Source organism: Phasianus colchicus, chromosome 5 (assembly GCF_987193195.1).
Source record: "Phasianus colchicus chromosome 5, bPhaCol1.hap1.1, whole genome shotgun sequence".
Lineage (NCBI taxonomy): Eukaryota > Metazoa > Chordata > Aves > Galliformes > Phasianidae > Phasianus > Phasianus colchicus.
Window position 1 is genome coordinate 37,377,859 of NC_143440.1, and position 19,771 is coordinate 37,397,629.

The 19,771-nt window shown below is 34.4% G+C and overlaps 1 protein-coding gene across 10 annotated transcripts in view; it reads right to left on the reverse strand.

The window, feature by feature from the left end:
• RALGAPA1 (Ral GTPase activating protein catalytic subunit alpha 1) overlaps nucleotides 1–19,771 on the reverse strand; it is a 113,773-nt gene that overhangs the window by 24,448 nt on the left and 69,554 nt on the right. For all 10 annotated transcript variants that reach the window (XM_090141327.1, XM_090141332.1, XM_090141326.1 and 7 more), the window contains 6 exons: nucleotides 17,887–18,751; nucleotides 16,382–16,453; nucleotides 15,726–15,849; nucleotides 14,846–15,001; nucleotides 6,892–7,050; nucleotides 5,467–5,594 (listed from right to left, as the gene is read on the reverse strand). In XM_090141327.1, the coding sequence (XP_089997453.1) occupies nucleotides 5,467–5,594; nucleotides 6,892–7,050; nucleotides 14,846–15,001; nucleotides 15,726–15,849; nucleotides 16,382–16,453; nucleotides 17,887–18,751 (1,504 nt within the window). The remainder of the gene's footprint in view (nucleotides 1–5,466; nucleotides 5,595–6,891; nucleotides 7,051–14,845; nucleotides 15,002–15,725; nucleotides 15,850–16,381; nucleotides 16,454–17,886; nucleotides 18,752–19,771) is intronic.

Sequence of the window (19,771 nt, forward strand, 5' to 3'; positions counted from 1 at the left end):
AAAACAGATCATGTCAAAGTAAAAGGAAATACTGATTATAATTTTCTTTACCTTGTGATTCTTGTTTGAACTTGAAAAAGATTTCCACTGCCAAACAGTAAAATAGATTCTAGAAATAACTATTTTCTCCTGGAAGAGACAACAAGGCTCATATGACAAACTCATGCATGACTCTTATTTGAACAAGGCTTCAATAGTATGACTCAGGGGCGGGATAAATATTCACTGAAATCCTGAAATCTTCAATTATTTGTTGTAAAGCATATAAAGTAATATCTACAAAGTATACAAAAAAGCTGGCCAAAGTAAGTATCTTCTAGTTTTAATATCTAAGTTTCTGTATTAGTAAGAAACCTCCAGAACCTTCACAAATCCTACACAAACCCAAGTTAATCAAATATATCTTAATTAAATGTGGCCAGACAGTGCGAAACATGCACTTTGCTCACTGTATGTCATTAGTAATTAGACTTTTTTTTTTTTTTTTTTTTTTTTAAATATAAATGGTGTCTGAAATTCTATCTTGTGCCTAATGACTATCAGGCAGACATAACAAATAAATATGCTTCTGTTTCAAATAAAACCCTTTTTTGGGGCATCTGAGTCCTTCACATCAAGCAAGAAAGCTCCTTCTGTACTATGAGTTTTTAATACAGAAGAAACTTCTAAGACCCCCTCAAACATACTATTTTATTTGTAAAGTAGTGATTGCCTTGTCAGATATCATAAAGTCAATATCTTTAATCTCTGGAAGACAACTGTCTAAGAAGGCTAGCTGAAATACATCAAATACCAACTCTTTAGGAATACAATGTCAAAAAAGATGAGTGGATGTAAATTTTCCAATTTTGATAACAAAAAAATAATTAAATCCTTTCAATTATCATTTGTTCTATGATATTTTGTAGACTGAATAATTAAAACAGCATTATAGATTTGGTATTTAAGTTCACCATTTAGTAAGGCAAAAAAAATCAAAATAATTGATGAATTCTTTGCATTAGGTAAAATACACGGTAGATTATTACAAAGAAGTGAAAATTATGGTATGATTATTGTGGGTAAGGTAAAATTATCCAGATTTGTAAAAGTTCAACAAATTTTAGATTTAAAAGATGCTAAGTAGGATTTCTTAATGTGTGCTGCTAGGTAGCATCCTTATGGGGAGGAATATTGCAATAGAAAGAAAGCATTACGGTGCCTGAGCTGCAGACAAATCTCATTCCAGATACTGTGGAATACTTGTTAGCACTCCAACATTTGTGTACAATGTGTAACACAGTAGGAGAGTAGATTTTTCAGATTTCACTCTTATGAGGTTTCAGTATTTTTCCTGATCTGTTGTATGATAAGCACAATTTTAACTACTTGGATCACTGGACAATTCCACATAAAAAACATCATCTTTGTGTACATTTTGCCATCTGACTGACTTCAGGAAGTTCAAGTACATGTCTAAATATTTTATATATACATGATACATACATCTCAAAATATTTCATTTTGATCGATTTCCTACACCGTAACTTCTAAATTCAGAATTTAACAGTGTGCTCTGATATTGAAGCCATTAATAAAAACAATCCTATCAGAAATTTGCATAGAAATCAGTAAATAAAAAATATTCGATTATCCCCTAAAAGATGGACTTCTTATTCTACATGGTAGTGAGAATGGTTGTTCTCAACATCCAGTACCATTACTACACCTGCAGTTATAAATCTTAGCAGTATTTCCAGCATACACGCAGTTGGTACGTATTCGTGAGATACGCATGCACTTCCTAATGCAATGAGAAGAAACACAGATGGAAAAAGGGTACTGCTGTTTCATTAGCACAACAATGCAAGTATTTTGAGTGTATCATCTGTTACTGTGTGCATACATGCTGCCTATCGGTGAAGGAGTTAAACAAAAGTAAGATCACTGAAAGACAATGAGGGGTTGAAGAACTCTTGAAGGAAAAAACTAAAGCAAATCCCACAAATTAACAAAGAAGCTCAATCCATGAATGGCAATTCTCTCTTCATGCAGCAACAGCGATGAAAATGGCAAGCATCAGAGTCAAAGCAAGACATTTGCCATGCCCGTGCAATGGCTGCTAATATACAAAGTAAATTTTAAATCTTAAAATACTACCATACTGACACATTATTACAGTATTCTGAGCAGAGAATAAAAACAGAGCAGATGAAACCTTTAAAAATCATTAACAAAATCAAATCTTTTAAGCTATTTAAGTTTGCTACCAGAAGTGTCAAAATAACATCAGAAACAGGAAGGTGAATGACTGAGTATTTCAGTGTCAGGAAGTTGCTTCAGATCACACATTCTCAAAGTTGGAGCAGACTATAAAAAGGAGATGAGCAGAATTTCCTGTATCCATGCAACCACTATTATACTATTCACACATGCTACCCATTGCCACATCATGATTAACAGACTAGAGCAATAAAGGAAAAGCTGCAATCAGATTACATGAAGAGGAATGAATATCTCAGCTGATTACAAATGACAGCCGATTTTTTTTTCAGATAGGTCCACATTTAGAAAAAGCACCAACTCAAAGGACAGATAAAGCCTCCTTGGAAGTAACAGGGCCCATTTCAGTGCCACTTTCTTCACATGCCATATACTTTCAAATCAACTCACAACTAGCTTAATCAAGAGTTTACCATGACCCATTTTCATTACAAAGATCTACAACACAACGTAAATATTCCTCAAGTATACATAAACACAGATCTACGTATCGACTCCACACAGTCAGAAAATTTCCACCAAATATTCTACAGCACAGTGAAATTAACTACAGCCTTGCAGGAACAGAGATATCCATACTGGTATTGAAATTCCCTGATTCTGATGGCCAACTATGTTAGTTAAAGGGGAGTCAATGCACAAGTATAGGATTTGAATTCTTAATGTATTCAACAGAAGTCTGAAGTATTCTTGTTCCCCCGAAGACCCACAATAAGCCAAATTTCATCACAGTTGCTACAAAATTAACAACACAGCTCCAGTATATTAGACACTCATAGACAAATAAAAATTAATTTCAAGCAGATCAGTTAGGAAGTTTTGTTTACTGACCATTATGTTCCTGGACATGTGGGAGGCCTCGATTATCAGCTTCAGTTTTTGAGATGGATTTCTGTTTTTGGTGTGCTTCTGAAAAATGTCTTTTCTGTTCCTATTTTCCTCCCTCTTCAGAAATATCATTTACACCACTCTAAGCCCTCTTTTTATTTGCTCATTAAGTTCTGTCTTCCAGAAGAGTCATCAAGCCTAGAGAGGTCTACATAAATGCTATTTAACCACGGACCATAAAATCCTCCTGTCCCCACACCCTTCAGTTTACAACAAACTTGAAAGTTAGTAGAGCCATAGCTAAAATATGCCAGAGGAAAAGAGTGGACAATCCTCAACATCTCTGACTCCCTTCTATTGCAAAACCAAACTGGATTCAATTTTCAAATATTCCTAGCTAGGAGATCATGTCTGTGTTATGGAAAACTCCTACTAGTCCTTGCCATTCTTATCTGAGGGAAATTCTTTCTAGACCTCAAATATGATAATAGGTTGAATACCTAAAGCATTGAAATGACATTTTTCTTCAAGAGTTTTTAAACCATAGAGAAGGTGGCCAAATTTTGAAGTTTATTTATCTATTTACTTTCCGTTTCCTATTGAATCAATTGACTCCCCTCAGGCCAAAGAAGTAGAATTTTTTTTTTCTAATCTCCCTCCAAACCAACAGCTTTTAAAGAAGACCTCATGCCCCACATTAATTTTTGAAGTACTATGCAAAGCACTGAGTACAATACTCCAAGTCAGGTAGAAAAACAATTCCAAAGAGTACTTAACAAATCCACTCTTTAAAATCAGTGCCCAATCAAACGATGCTTACTAAGCCTACCAAGTGATGGTATGTAACTTACCAACTAATAATATCTAATATTATAGCTAGTTAATGCTTTTCACAGTTACCATGCTGAACATATTAAGGAGCACAAAACCACCAACCAATACTATCTAATACCAAATACAGTTATCATAATAACCATGTTAAGGGACACATATAAACAGTTTTATGGAAGCAATGTCATAAATGACATGAGATGAATTGATGAAAGTATATTAAAAAAAAGTACTGAGAATCAAATTGTAAGTGAACATATATAAACAGCTCTTAGGACCTGGCCAATTCCTACATACCGAGTTGGCAAGCTATGTCTGAGGAATTTATAAAAACTTGTATATTCTATACAGAATCTGAAACACAGATGTTTTTGTGAATGTATTTTTCAGCACTGAAAGTTTGCTATTTCAAAGTAAATGTTTTTCCAATTGCTCATCACTATATATCAATATAATGCTATAAGCCATCACTTTTCATGGTATAATGATGATAATACATTTTAAATTCTTTGATTAAGCTACTTGAGTAATGACAAAAAGATCGGACCTTTCTGAGCATAGAAATACCATGAATCAACATCTGTCATCTACAGAAATGACACAAACGTCATTTACTGTTATCACACCAAACACCATCCATCACTCATCTTTAAATCCACTTCATCATATCTAGAGGAAGAACAAATCCAAAACTCCATGAGTATTAACAGCCTTAAAAAAAAAAGTGTTCTAATAACAATATATCACATGAAAAATACAAATATATACAGCTTGGGTAGAAATTAGGCACAGAATCTCTTTTGGATCAAAATTCAAATTTATCTTTCAATTTATGAAAACAAAAAATAGTACATTCTTGTTGACATAGGTAACAGGTATAGAACAGAACAGAACTCAGTCCTAAGAAGGGGAGAAGCAGAAAAGATTGACTTACCTTATGTTTTTTAATTTCGTTTGGTAAATCTATTCGCCTTAGAGAAGCCCTTTCAAAATACTACAATGTCAGTTACAACCAAAAAATGAGATCACCTTTTCTGACATCTGTACAGTGACACTAACTGCATTTTGACAACACTATATTTTGAGCTAAACAAAATCCTTAGGAGAAAAATGAACTAATTACACAATTTGAAGGAAAGCAGCATTGGAATTAGAAAATACAGATAAGTAATTTTAATATTAGGGAAATACTTAATATCTTTAAGTAGAAAAAGATTAGTAACACCAGGACATTGTTGCTTTAGGAAGGCTAAGACCACTAATCGGTCATAATAATAATTAAGACAAAGTGATAAGAACTTACACCATGTTATAAAATATCAGAAATAAATGACTTTTTAGGGCTGAATCTATTATTTGCTTATTTAAAAAAGCTGGTCTTTTTCAGTGCTTTGCTATGCTTTTTATGGCAATGACACCACCATAAATTGAAAACATTATCCTTAAATCTGACAAAAATAAAAGAGGACATAAAAGGTGAAGATCATAGCAGTAGAACTGCAGGGGAATGTATATGCCTTGGGAACCACTTGTGTGAAAGGATACAAGTTTTGGTATAAAGGGATTAACGATTTCAACGCACGGCTTGCATTTATAGCTGTTGCACGAACCATAATAGGAAGAATTTTTCCATTCACAATAGCACCATCAAAGAGTGGACCAAAAAATGGAACCTGAATAAAAAATTAAGAAATTCAACATAAAGCAAGATGTAAGCTGTAACAATTAGCAATCAACAGTAACAATAGAGTGCCCAAGGGTATAATTTTTTTCTCCTCATTCTTAGATAATCAGACCAGTTATTGTGCTCCATGACAGACCTTTTCTCTTAGGGAAACATACAGCCATATAACTGCTTGATATCCTTGGTAACAGATAAAGTATTTTAAGAAAATTAAGCAACCATTTTAATACTATGTCTCATCAAAGCTTATTTTCAAAATTTGCTGCCAAAAATCCAAAGAATAGTCATGCATATGATGTTTATGAGGTTGCAAGGCCAGATAACAATACTGTAGGCAGTCTGCTTTTTCCTTTTTAACATTCAAGCCCTTTACTATATCCCCCATAACATAACATGCTGTACTTAAGCCAGTAAAGAAAACAATACACTTATCAATTAAAATACAAGGAACCCTGTGATAACAAGACCATATACTGGGTATCATTTCATACCTATAATAATCAGAGGTAGTTATCACATGGATGAATTCCTATGCTCCTACTTCTGTCATATCTCAATTAATTTTAACACTTTTAAGAAAGCATTTCAATATATGAAGCACAGAAACTTATGGCGAGTGACATCATATAGAGAAATTTTGCAGTACAAACATTCATGATGACTTTTACTCGGTCAGCGTTCACTATCTTAAACCACTGACAGCCCAGTCATTTGATGAACAGAAATTAGAAAGGATATGTGTTCATCTGCCTAAGAGTTGAATGGTCTTTGCTTTGCTGAATTTATTTTCAAGTTCCTGTTGAGTCCAGGAGATGAAAATTGGCTTTGAGAAAGAAGAAAGGGGAATATGACATGGATGGAAAAGCTCAAGCAGGCTATGATTTAATGGCCACAATCATGTATCAATTTGATACAGAAAATTTCAAAGATTATCTTAGAATTTAAATAATTAAGTAGAACATTGCAGATTTCTTTGCAGTTTATGATGCCAGCAGATTTGCTTGATAGGATCAGCCCTTTGCAAGTTCAAGTTACTTGTTTTGCTATGCACTGTTCTGAGTTCTCCCATTTCCTCCTATCGCTGTAATTGTCAACGCTGAAGAAAGATCACCTTGTTGAATCAGTTTACTACACCAAAGCCCTGCATACAAAATAGAACTTAGTTCATGAACTTGGAACATAAGGAAGAATACACTTTCTCTCTGCCCTGTGCGTATGCTCAATCAGTTTTCACTGTTCCCTGGGTATAAACACATGAAGGAAACACAACCCACCACCTGGCTTACCTCAGGCTTCTTCATGATCTGGATACTAAACATATGGTTTTTCATGGGGTAGATAACAATAAGAACATCACCAAATTCTGTTGGAATTATTCCTCTTCTATAATCTCGAGTATGCTCTGACCAAACAATGTGTACTTCATCGTTCCCTAAATGTCTCAGCTGGAAAAGCAGAAATAAAAGAGTATCAGTTTAAATATGTTCTGTATCCATACAGCTATACTAAGTGCTCTTATTTCAATAGGAAAAAAAAAAAAAAACCCACGAAAAGAAAATAAAGAGGAATAAAATAAATTACACTACAGTTCTCTCATGTTTTCAGTTACAGTATTGGTTTTTGCTATGGATCTTTATACACTGCTGCCAATTACTATTTAAATTAACAATCATGTCAATAGAGACTAATAAAAGCTAAAATGTTGTTGATTTTATCTCAAAAATGCCAAGTAATTCATTCTGATTTGCCAAAACGGTTTCAAGACTGCCATCATTGACAGGCAGTAAACTATCTACTAAATTCCATATGAATTTCAAAAATAGATAGATAAACATCTGTTTAAGAGACATCAATCTGACCAGTCTTTTAACCTCATCATTCTAGCCAAATTCTAAACTGTCCACCACAATTTTTTTCTCCTTGTGCATCACCAGATATAGCTGACAATTTTCTTTATCCACAGTTTTCAGGTCGCTTGCACAGCTTTGGCCAACTTGAGTTTGTCAATCAATTGCCTTGATGTTATTCAAAGGACAGCACTGTGAATGGCTGTTAATAAGTAACATGCTGATACAAATCTGAGCACTTCCAAGTTGTTGTTTTGTATAAAAAGTCAACAACTTTCTGGTTTTTTTTCTTTTTTTTTACAATATAACTGCACTTTAAATAAGAGGAAAACATACACAGAGAAATATCATTTCAAATATTTGCTTGTTTCTCTTATACAGTCTCCTGGAACACTATTTTTGTCTTACCTGAAGGCTTATATTGGTCATAAGTAGCAGTCTTTACAAAAACAAATCAAAAAAAGAAAAATAAGAAAAAAACCCACGCTTCTGTTCTTCTCTGCTGGCTTTGCATTGTATCAGACTGAAAACTGATACATTATTTTTACAATAAAAGCTTTTTCTTCAGTATCAGACTGGGCAAAGGACAGACGGCATCAGTGCCATGCCTTCTGTGATGCTCAACAAACCATTTGTTTTACCTGGACCAGATCATACATATATGTAAAGAACCATGAGTGCAGTTTCTTTGAAGAGAGCTATTTTTGCCTCTTTTATAGATGTCTGAGTTACTTTGAAGTGCACTTGAATGCTATTGTGCCAACCATAAACCTAGACCAAGAGAAGACTTGGTTACAACAGCATTCAGGATGTTGAGTTTTATTTGACTAGATGAGAACAAAACCAGGCAGCAACCTGAACTACTGATATGGAATACAAGAACAGCAGCTGCAGAAACTTTGGATGACATGTTTACAATAACGTGTTGTAAAAGACAACTAACTGTGGAGCTGTTGGGAGGGGCTAAAAGTCTTCCACCTTCCAAAGTGAAGTGACAAACAATGCATCAAAATATGATAATGACATAAGGGCACGTGGAATTGCCAGGCCCACACTCAGAAGCAGGTGAAAAGTTCAGGAAGGATGAGACAGCCTTATCAAAGAGAAAGTAAGAGGGTCAGATAGAAAATCTTGTGAAATATGAAACAACAGCGTGATCCTAGATTGGGGTATGGTCAGTCATCTGGTACACCATTAATGAACTGACTGCCAAAAAGCAGAACACCCATCACTGATACACTCATCACTGCACAGTACGATTCTTAATTTCAGCAATATTGAACTATTAATTAGAAGATGACTTTACTTATCATCTTCGGACTCAGAGACAATAATGCACTGTTACATTTCAAATAATGGATAGAGACAAACTACATGCCAAATAAATAGCTTTAAAATCCTAAACATATCGAGTTTAGATAGTACAGTTTCTGGATGTACCTGAGTTTCATTTATCAAAGGTTGCCCCTGCGTATTTGTAACTAAAATTTACAGCTAATCAGATATGACAACAATTCTTGCATTTCTGGGATAGCTACTGAGATGGAGCATCACTACTGATGAATACTTGCAAATCAGAATGGTATAGATTTTGGAGAGTGATAAAGCGTGATAAAAGTCTATTGTGCAGTTATTTCACAAAGACTACTGATAAAGAGCACATAATTTAGGATGCCAAGTGTACCGAAGCGATCAGTGATTTTTCTTTCCATTTTGGAAATTTGTTTTATTACTTCCATAGAGGTATGAAGATACACTCCAGGCTAAAAACACTAACTTATTCAGAAGAAAAGAACAATGAATTGGATGATTCCACTGAATGCCAAGTTTTGTCAGCTGTCCTTCATCTCATGAGTACTCCCAAAAATGATTTGACAAAGACTTATTTTAAGTGTAGAATGGCATCTCTGTGACACACAGTGCATTGTGTCAAACTTATATGGTGTGAGTAGGCAAATGATGGTATTAACTGTGTGTGCTAGTTTATAACAAAATGTACTCAAAATCAAAACTGTGATCAATGCCTTGTGCTCATCATAGGAGGAAGAAGAGCAACAGGAGAATACGCAACTGTAAAAGATTGGGTGTTGCTTATTTTATCTTTATGCTTGGAGAAGAATTGAATCTTGGATAAATAATTCTATTCACTTTTCAAGAGCAGATCAAAAAGAGTTCTGATCTTAAAAAAGAGCTCCTTACTGCTTCTTTCACATGACCTCATCATGGTCAGTAAGCAATGCTAACGAGAAAGTTTGAATGGTTATAACTTGACTGATGAACGCACTTGATTCATGGAAGAGATCCAATACCTGGAATTGTCTCAAAAAGCTTTTGATGGTCTGCTAGCTTTTGCATGAACTTTTTAGAAAGAAGAATTTCAATTTTTCTTCTTTTTTCAGTTCCCTCTGCAATGACCCTGAAACTGAGTGCTGCTCCACCACAAAGCTCTCCTGCAAGCAAACATTAGGAGAATTCATCATACACTGTAATTATTACACCACAGAAGGGTCAGAGTTTAACCTCTTTCAATTTCAATCTGGATTCCTCGAGACTGAATTGGAAGCATCACAGAAATCAGTGCCCTGGACACAAGTGGCACAAAGGTACTGAGTTATAACCATTTCTGTGTATTGAATCCACAGGACAGACAGCAACATAGCTAGTGAAGAAGAAAGTGTGGTTCCACTGTTATCTAGCAGAATCAGATGTGGCATGTACAGAATATACAGGTAATAAGATTGAAATCTGTGTCAACGGTTATTCAAAACTCTCCATCAGCAGTTGTGTTAGCCATTGTATCTTCAAAATAATTTCCTGACCTTGTTTTCCTAAACTTAGAGCTTTGTATGTACGACTGCAAGCAGTTGAGTGCAAATATTTACTAGAGATTTGAAGAACAACAATAATATAAATAGTAAAATTTGCTAAAACTGTGTTATACTTCAAGTAACTGGTAATACACTGCAGCCAAAACACCTGGAACTGTAGTTATATACCAATATTCTAAAATATGAAATATTATATAACGACACATACAGTGTTTGATAGTTTACTGTTGAAGTATAAGGCAGTACACAAATCAGAAATGGGGAAATGCAAAGAAATGGTAAAAAGTCCAATACCTTTTACAGTAGCATTCTTAAAGGATGTAATAAGCCCAGAGAATGGAAAGTTGAGCAAGCAATATAGCAGTTTAGGACACAGTAGATAAATTTTAGCTGTGTGTGTGGAGAAGGAAAGGCTATATTGCAAGAAATGTTACATGGAAAAAAGGAACAGAGCAATAAGCACCAAATGAATGTAAGAATTCAGAAAAGTGGATCAAATTAAAGATGATTTCCGGCTATGGGCATAAGTGACAGGCACAATGGTCATGTTATCCATAGAGATCCGCAAAGGTGGCAATGAGAAATAGATTAAGAGCTCTGTTTTACCAATTTTAAACCTGAGCTGACGGGAAGACAGCCTGAGGAAATGTCAGAGATGAGCAGATTTTTTTAGGCTTGCTTTGAAACTCTACTCCATTAAAATAAATATATAAAAATGACCAACAGTAAGGTTACCTGAAATTTCAAATTTAACTCAAAATACTTTAAAATATTCTTACTCTATAGCCATCATCATGTGTCAGCTCTCTTAATACATTTATGTTAACTGAATACAAAAGAAACGTGAAATAAATATAACCAGGAGGGATGATCAAATCTAATTTTGATACATTAGTGTCATATGCTGTACATGTTACAATAGCAGCCAGACTTAATACTAAGCTGCAGGCTATACTGAAATTTCCAAATGGCAGATTGTTCTAAGTGATACCAAGTATAATTGAAGTAATAAACGATAGTAAAAGCAAAGCACACTGTCAGGAAGAATTTAAGTATTTACTTTTTAAAATTAAATGAGTTAGGTTTGGAAAGGCAAGACAAGTGAAATAATGCAGGGCTCAATTTACAAAAATTCCTTTTATTTATCTGTTGCATTAACCCTTGAACTCTTGCCAAAATTACTGTAATTTCTAATATTCACTTACCTAAAGGAGGGAGAAAAAAGGCTATTATATTTCCTTCTGATACAGCAACATCCCCAAATTTGCTGCTTCTTCAAAAATTAAAGTGTTCATTATGACAAGAACAGAAGGAGCAGAAACATCTGAAGTAATGGCATACTGCAGCCAGTTTTGCCCACTGAATGTAGGAAGCACTTCTCTTTGTAATATATATAGCCTCTGGTTGAATTTTTCACACAACTTTAAGAACTATGGTATTGTGGTTTTTGTTGTTGCGGTTTTAGATTTTTAAGTGGCATGTGTATTTAATTGTAACTCAAAAAATACTAATAATTTATGTCTATAAACATTCAACTCCCTGATACATCTCGAGACAGAATAAAAAAGTAGCTACAAAGGCTGAGAGTTATAATTCTTTTAGGACAACATCAAAGATACACTAGAATCATGTAATACAGCAAAGGCCCAAGATGAATTAGTACTCCAGTTGTTAATAACATTACTACTGTTTATTTATGCATATCACCTACAATGTTTCCACTCCTCCATCTGGCTAAGGAAGGAGGAACCAGACAGGTGATAAGGTAGAGGCACAAATATGAGCTTTTTCACTCTATAAACTGAGTCTTTGCAGCTTCATTAAACTCTGACATCTTCTTTGTAAGCTTGTCCTTGTAAGGCTTTTAAAATGCTTTTTAATCTAACTCTTAATTCTAAAAGAAACAAATTGGGTTATATTATTGGTATTAAATCTTTAATTCAGTATTTTTAAATTAAGTGCATGCTTTACATACGCATTTCGATGTTAAGTTCCTTTATATATTCACATTTTCATTTGTGCTTCCCAAATTCATACTATTTCTTGTTCTTTTTCATGTCTTCAGTAATAAATGCTTCAGAGGTACTCAAGACATTTAAAAGTTTTATTTACTACTCTGCAAGATGGATGGAAAATAAGTTTAAAATTGGGTTGGCCTCTGAAACTGCAGAATCTTGATTTTGTAGTAGCTGGACAGGCAGGAAGAAGTTTTGTTTTAATTTAATTTGATCTCCATTTATAAAATGGACCTATCATGCACCTCTAGGCACATTTACAGTATAAAAACAGCAGCAGTTCTAAGCCAAGTACTGGAAGTTTGCTTGTTTTTCTCTTTGAATGAAATAGATAAAGAAAGTACGTGAAAGACTTGCAGAGAAACTCAAAACTCAAGTTTCTTTTGAGGTCATGAACAGTACTGTGCTCAGCACAATTCCGAAATGAAGTCCATTCTACCGAGTGTGAGCTTGCACAGGACATAAAATATATTTTTTTTCTGACCCATCTACAGTGTAAGCAGCACAAGTAGTTTCAGAACCACTAAAAGAATTAAGCACTAAACTTGCTTCCCTACTCATAACTCCTGATCCAACTTGATGATTCTTCCCAAGATTTGAATTAGTTGATTTTCTCTAATTTGGGATGACACTTACTGTACCTCTGGTGATGGTTTCTTGATGTCTAATGCTTCTTTCCACACAGTCTTTACCTGACAAGTAGGATCAGCACTAACAGTCTCTCTTACTCCTTTACTTAGCCTATTTTCACTGAACATACATGAAATTAATACTTTCCAATCTGTCTCTATTAAATTTGATTGAAATGGATTGAAATGGAGATATTAGAGAAGGGAGGAGAGATGTAAAGACAGGCTCACAAGCCTTCATTCATTGGAAAACTGTTTAAATAAATAGAGAACAAATGTAGAGGAGAAACAGGAAAGAAAGCCACAGAGAATAAAGGAACTTGGTAAATGCCCATCAGCAACGTTACAATTTCAACCTTCTGATATATACTCCACTGACATATCCATACAGACCTCGAATATTCCTAATTACTAAAAAGTGAGATTGTGAAAGAGGATAGAAATGGGCCTGGGGTAAATTGCAGCTGTTAAAAAGTCCAGTTGACACCACTTTCGCAAGTTAAATTACAGAAGGCCTGGACCAGCATTGAACCTTGTCTGGCAGAACAGCTATATGCAGATTCAGATCGCGGAAACAGACATGAGATCTTTTCTGTGTGTTCTGCTGAAGCCTATGGCATTTGAAAATTATTTGAGAAAAATTAATTTTCATTGTGATCCATCTTTCTCCTTTCCAACACTCTACAATCCTCTAATTCAAACATTACGTGCAACAATTGTAAACATAATTATAAGCTGTGTTGCACAAAATCAAATTTCTTTAAAAACATACAGAAGCCAGTTAACATAACATATATGTTGTAGCAATATATATTTGCTTTATACTAGAACAAAAGCAGCAACCTTATTTTAAAGTTAGTTATATTATCTATTAAACCACTCTTATAAATCACTAACAATCTATTACTCTGGCTATACCTAATGAAATAAAGAACAGGAAGGACCCAGCACTACAGGCACACAAAAAGAAATATCTTTAATTAAAAAACAAACAAAAAACAACAGTCTAAGATGGAGCAGTGAGAAGTCAGAACCCACAGTTAGTCTATAATAATAACAAGAACAACAATTATATTTTTTCTTCAAGTTGAACACAGAGAACAAAAAGTCATTAATAACTGAAGTTTGCCAGAGGCATGGCTATTACTCTCTTTACTGACTGTCTGTTGTCTAATTTAATTACAAGTATTAAACTCCACACTGAGGTCAACCAGCTTCAGTTCCTTCAATATTACACTTCAACCGTTGCTCATTAACGTGTCTACTGAATGGATTAGCACATCTGAAGATGTATGTATGTAGGACAGGGGACAATCTAATGATAGCCAATTGTTCATTTATAACAGGACACGTGTTCGAGAAGGTAACTTATTAACAATAATATGGAATTTATAAAATTCTAAAGAAAAAATACCAATACAGAATATCATTCTTTTCTTAGTATGTCAATGAGAGATTCTATCACTCTTGAACATTCGTGTCTGCTCCAAAACAAAACACCTGATATGTGATAAGCATGGTCAAATTAACATTTTAAACTTTTAAAGGGGAAAATTAGTTTAATAGACAGCGTGTGACCCTTCAGTAAATAAAAAGTCATTTTTGAAAGTACTCACCAAGTCTCAAATATAAAAAAACAATTTTATGCACTCTTTTCATCAACACAAACACTTACCTTCCTTCATTTTTCACCAGTATTCATATGATCTCATCAGTATTTGCAATAATCTCAAAATTCACCATTATGACAGATAGTTTACATGGCTTAATCTCTTTCTGTAAAATACCCACTATCAGTCGGTAAATGTATCGTGTTTTACAATTTATTTCCTAAGAGAAAATGACTGGATTTTCATTTAGAATGATCTTTGCTTTCCTAGTTTTATTACTGCAAGGAAATCTTTTAATCAGAAACATGTACCTTTTTTGTTAGAGAGTCATCTGAATCAGAAGGCATTCTTGTTGACACATGGAACATTACTTCTACTGTTGAGGTAGCAAAATACGGAGTGGTCAATCCAGTGCTTTTGTTTTTTTGCAGTCCTCCCATAAAACCACAATGGTTTGTGAGATTTACCTAAAAGTAAAATCCAGGAGACATTAGGAGGAAAAAAAAAAATGATCGGGTGATAAATACAATGTTCATATACAACTTTTTTTAAAAATCCACTTTCAACTGAATTTTAAAAATTGATGGCCACTTTTCATAGCCAGCCAGAAGTAGGAGTGATTCCTGTATCTGTGAGACAGAGCTGTGTCTCAGGAAGTTAATCTTTTGCAGTCTGAAACAAAGGGCACGAAAAAGGGAAATCTTTTTAGCAATATCAGACTACTGACTGAAGAACTGAAGTGCTGTAGAGATGATGGGGCATATTGCAGCATGTCTGTTCCAGCAGTCAGAAATGTGAAGAGAGTGGAGTGGTTGTGAATATACATATACCTGCAGTGGAAGGGAGCTAGAAGAGAACATGAGTAAAGATGCGTTCTCATATTCTTAGGATTCACAAATTTGAACAAAACTAAAGCTTCAGTGAACTTCATACCTTACAGGCACACAGGGCCTGGCTTCATTAGTCCATGAAGTACGGAATTGCATATTAATGAATAATCCCTGCCTGCATAAACTTTTCTAAATCGAAAGAGCTTAGAATTAAATATCTAGTACTGCTAATGAAATTAGAATTCTTCTCTGCATCCTATTAGAGAAACAGTACTTGTAGGTAATTTAAAGAGCCAAAGAACTGTAGGAATATATCATTTTCTCTGTAAACAAATTTAGAATTAAAAAATTGAATAAATACCTCCCATCCAAGGCCAGCTACAAAATCCTCATAGGCTTGACTTCCCCCAGTATTAGTAAGAATGGAGTGTTTATCTTCTTGTCCCTCAGCAACATAGAACACTGCAATCTTGTGGGTCTCTCGGCTGTAAAACATGGAATGGTCATCACATAACAGTGCCTTTGCTAATATGAAACCAAAATATGCAAACACTACACATAGAGCATGGGTTTTTAAATTTCAAAAAAGACTGTGGAAGTAAAGTAAAGCTATACAACTTTTTAATTCTATGCTACATCTCCACCTACAATTCCATGTCTTCAAATACAAATGGTGTTGGCAAACAGCTAAACAAGTAGCTAAAACTAAAAAAGTAGACACTTACATATGAATGTTTTAAAACTATCCCATGTTACACATATCCAGGTTCTAGTAAATCCAAGTTATTTTGAAATTTGTTCTATTTCATGATATTTGACCTGTAGATTTTCACTCTACAAGTAGCATTAACATAATTTCAGTGTAACAACAATAACTACAATATACTGCAATATATAAAAAAAAGTTAAAAAAATTATTTTTAACATCAGTTCAATTCTCTCATCTATGCAAATTATAGCTATTTAAATACAAGCATATAAAACAAATAAGGTAGAGTAGCCATTAGAAGAATTTACCACTGTCTTGAGTCCAAATTTCTGAGCTCTCGAAGTAACTTCTCATTTTTCTTCAGGAGATGAAAGCTCCTTCTAAATAGAAAAATTTGTAACCTTATTACTTGTTCAGTTATGAAACATCAGAACAGTAAAAGAACTGTACAAGAACATTGCAAAGTCCAAGTAAAAACAGCCAGCAAATGCTTTTGCCTTTTCAACTATCCTTTCTTACATAAAATGATTAAGGTATCTTAAAAAAAAAAAAATCTAAGCCATTTTTAACTCTAGGAAATCTTCTACATCCATTATAATATTGAAAGCAAACTTTATTTCTTTCTGTCTTCTCCATTCAACCTATTGGGTACAGCAGCAATCAATCTGCTCCCTGCAGAAGAATGGGCAGAATGGCTTTTGACACCTATACAATCTGCACATTTTACTAGTGCCAAAAGACACTCCAGCAATTAACTGTTCTAAGGAGTTAGTGCGTTAAATACTGAACTTTTGCTCATCTGAATTACTGAAGAGAACAGAATATAGCTCAGAAGTCACCCAGCCAGCTGTAACAATTTGAAGAAAACACAAAACAATCTGTTACAGTAAGGAAGGCACTTCTAAAAATAAAAAAAGCACTTTAAATATTCCCTATAAAACAGTGGAATGAATTTAAGAGCAGCGGTGTTCAAAAACAAACTGCCTTGAGGAGTTAAAGGTCATAACACCAAAATTTTTGAAGTAAAACAAAAATTGATTCCAGTAGTAACTTGGTGACATAAGTTACAGAATATCCATTTTCCTTCAAAGTAAGAGAGTATTTCAATGTCTGTAATACAGAATTTGACAGATATGGCAAAAGAAGGCTTCAGACTCTTAAATTCTAGGATGCTAATATTTTACATATCTACGTATATGTGCACATATACCTAAATGCACCTAAACACAAATCATAATGATAACATAAGCAGAGACATTTAAGTTCATAACCAAAAGTGGGTCGTCTCCTGTTCTAAACAATACCTCAACATTGTTCATGTCAAAATAAATAGTAGAAGACACTTTTCTAGTTAGCTAACAAGGAAGCTGCATGCAAGCATGCTCTTAGCAGGCAGAGCAGCAGGACACCACCCAGCAACACAATAGCTGAGAATGTGACACTTTCAAAGACTCATTCTGGCATAGAAACGTAACAATTTTTGCAAGAACATACAAGGGAAGCAAGAAAGTAAAAATATGCCATGTCTACCCATGGTAGTACAGCTTAGTACAGCTGATGAAAGGATTATTAGAAAAGATACAACTCCTCCAATTCTCCCTCCAACACTAAGAATGAAAGTAGCAATAATGGGAATAGGCTTCTTCTTTACGTCTGTCTAAATGACAGGCTGAAATACACAAGAAAACTGCCATTTTCCTTTAGCTGCAAGTTGCAAAATCCCTCTGCATGAACAACTATTATTACACAGTATGAGCAGTGCAATTCTTTCAAAAAGAGTTCATAAAAATGTGGTTTCATCTTTTCTTTTTACCTTTTATCCCAAGAATTCATTCCCAGTATACTGAGAAGTAGTCTGCAGTAGTAAAATGCTGACTGGGGCTTTTGCGATGTTGGCTCATCCTGCTCCATAGCCCTCATATTTAAATCATTGAAATGTTTTTCAACAAACTCTCTCTCTTCTGTGTGCTGTTTCAGAATTGCATTGATGACATCATTCTCCTGCTTCTCTGAGATGCAGACTGGTTGAGGAGCAGGAATATTGAGTGAGACTCCAGTTCTCTGTAAGCATTCAGGGCTTGTAACACCTAAATACTGCAAGAGCTCATCAAGGGCATCTTCTTCATCCCTAATTGTATCCCATGTTGGTACAGTGTCTCTGAATTTCCTTTTTACTTGGAGTGTAATTCCATCCCTTGCAGATATATCCTCCACATGCTCAAAAGAAGAAAGAGGATCTTCAGCTTTTTCTTGTTGAGATAATGAAAGGGCAAAAGATGTTTGTTGTGAAGATGCACATAAGGATGATGGTCCATACAAAATGGCTGAATCCCATGAGTATTTGCCAGACAGATCACGCACTATAATTCTGACATTTGAATTAGCAGACGCAAGTCCAGCAGATAGTCCTCCCCCAGGCATGTCATCTTCTGCTTGGATTTGTATGCAAGACACCAAGGAAGTATTGTTTAACACAAAGAATTGGAGGTTTGGGTTCTCAAAAAGTTCAGGAGAAAGTTCAGGACTTTCACTGTATGGATTGTCATTATTTTCACACACTTGACTAGTTAGCATAGCAGGTCCTCCACTCATAGGATAGTGGCCTAAGTGGTTGACTAGATGTGTGATCACAGTACGAGCAGCAACAGAAATTAATCCTTGTTGCATGTGAGTTTTCACTGTGAGAGAAAGAACATAGGTTTTTAAGTAAGAGTTAAGGAAACAACACTGAGATTTACTTGGTTTTCTGGCCTCTTCCTCCTTGGGAGTTTAAAAGAATGGATCAGCAATGCAAACAGCATGGTAATATTAGGAAAATATGTTTTTTGATAAACACTGATTTGATATATAACTAACATGAAAAGTCTTAACACAATTAAGGAAGTATCTTAATTATTTTACAGCCTACCATACTTCCTTATCATATGTTGGTAATCAGCATGGTCCTAAAATAAACAGTAGCATTCTTTAGTCTAGTGAAAATAAATCTTAAATTACTAATGAAGTAGAGATCATAATTATGTTGTAAGAAGATCATTTCAAATTGCAATTTTTTTTTTAATTATTTCTACACATCATTACCCTATAAAAAGCAAAGGAACATAGATGGACAAAATCTCTAATTCATCTTAATTTCCCTGGGGAGCATATAGATGTGGATTAGGTTGAGAATAACACTGGATAATTTTAAAGTACCACAGCAAAGACTAGGCTACCTACACTGAACATAATAACATTAGCAATGTTAAAAAAAAAAAAAAATACAACTCACATCCTAATTGCATTTTTAAAAGTTTTTCTCCAAGTTTTTCCAGTTGGAAAGAGAAGTTAAAAGTGCCCATCTTATATTTATCCTGTGAAATTTACTGGTATTTCTCTAAGGCTTTGCCACTTACATTCTCTCTTGGATACCTTCCACCTGTATACAACACTATCTAAATGTTTGTAATGCATAATGACTGCCATGACAGTTAGTTTCTGAAGGACTGGATGTAGTTAGTATCTGCAGAAGTAAACAAATTTCCTTTTATATTTCTCCCAAGGTTTGGGTAAAGCATGTAAGGAACACTTGGATTTCTGGCTCTTCCATACCTTTTAGGGAGCACTAGATTTGAACTGCAAAAACCGAAACATCTCAGTCTGTTAATAACTGGTAAAATCAACTTAATTTCTACCCTATTCCAAAACTCAGAAAAACT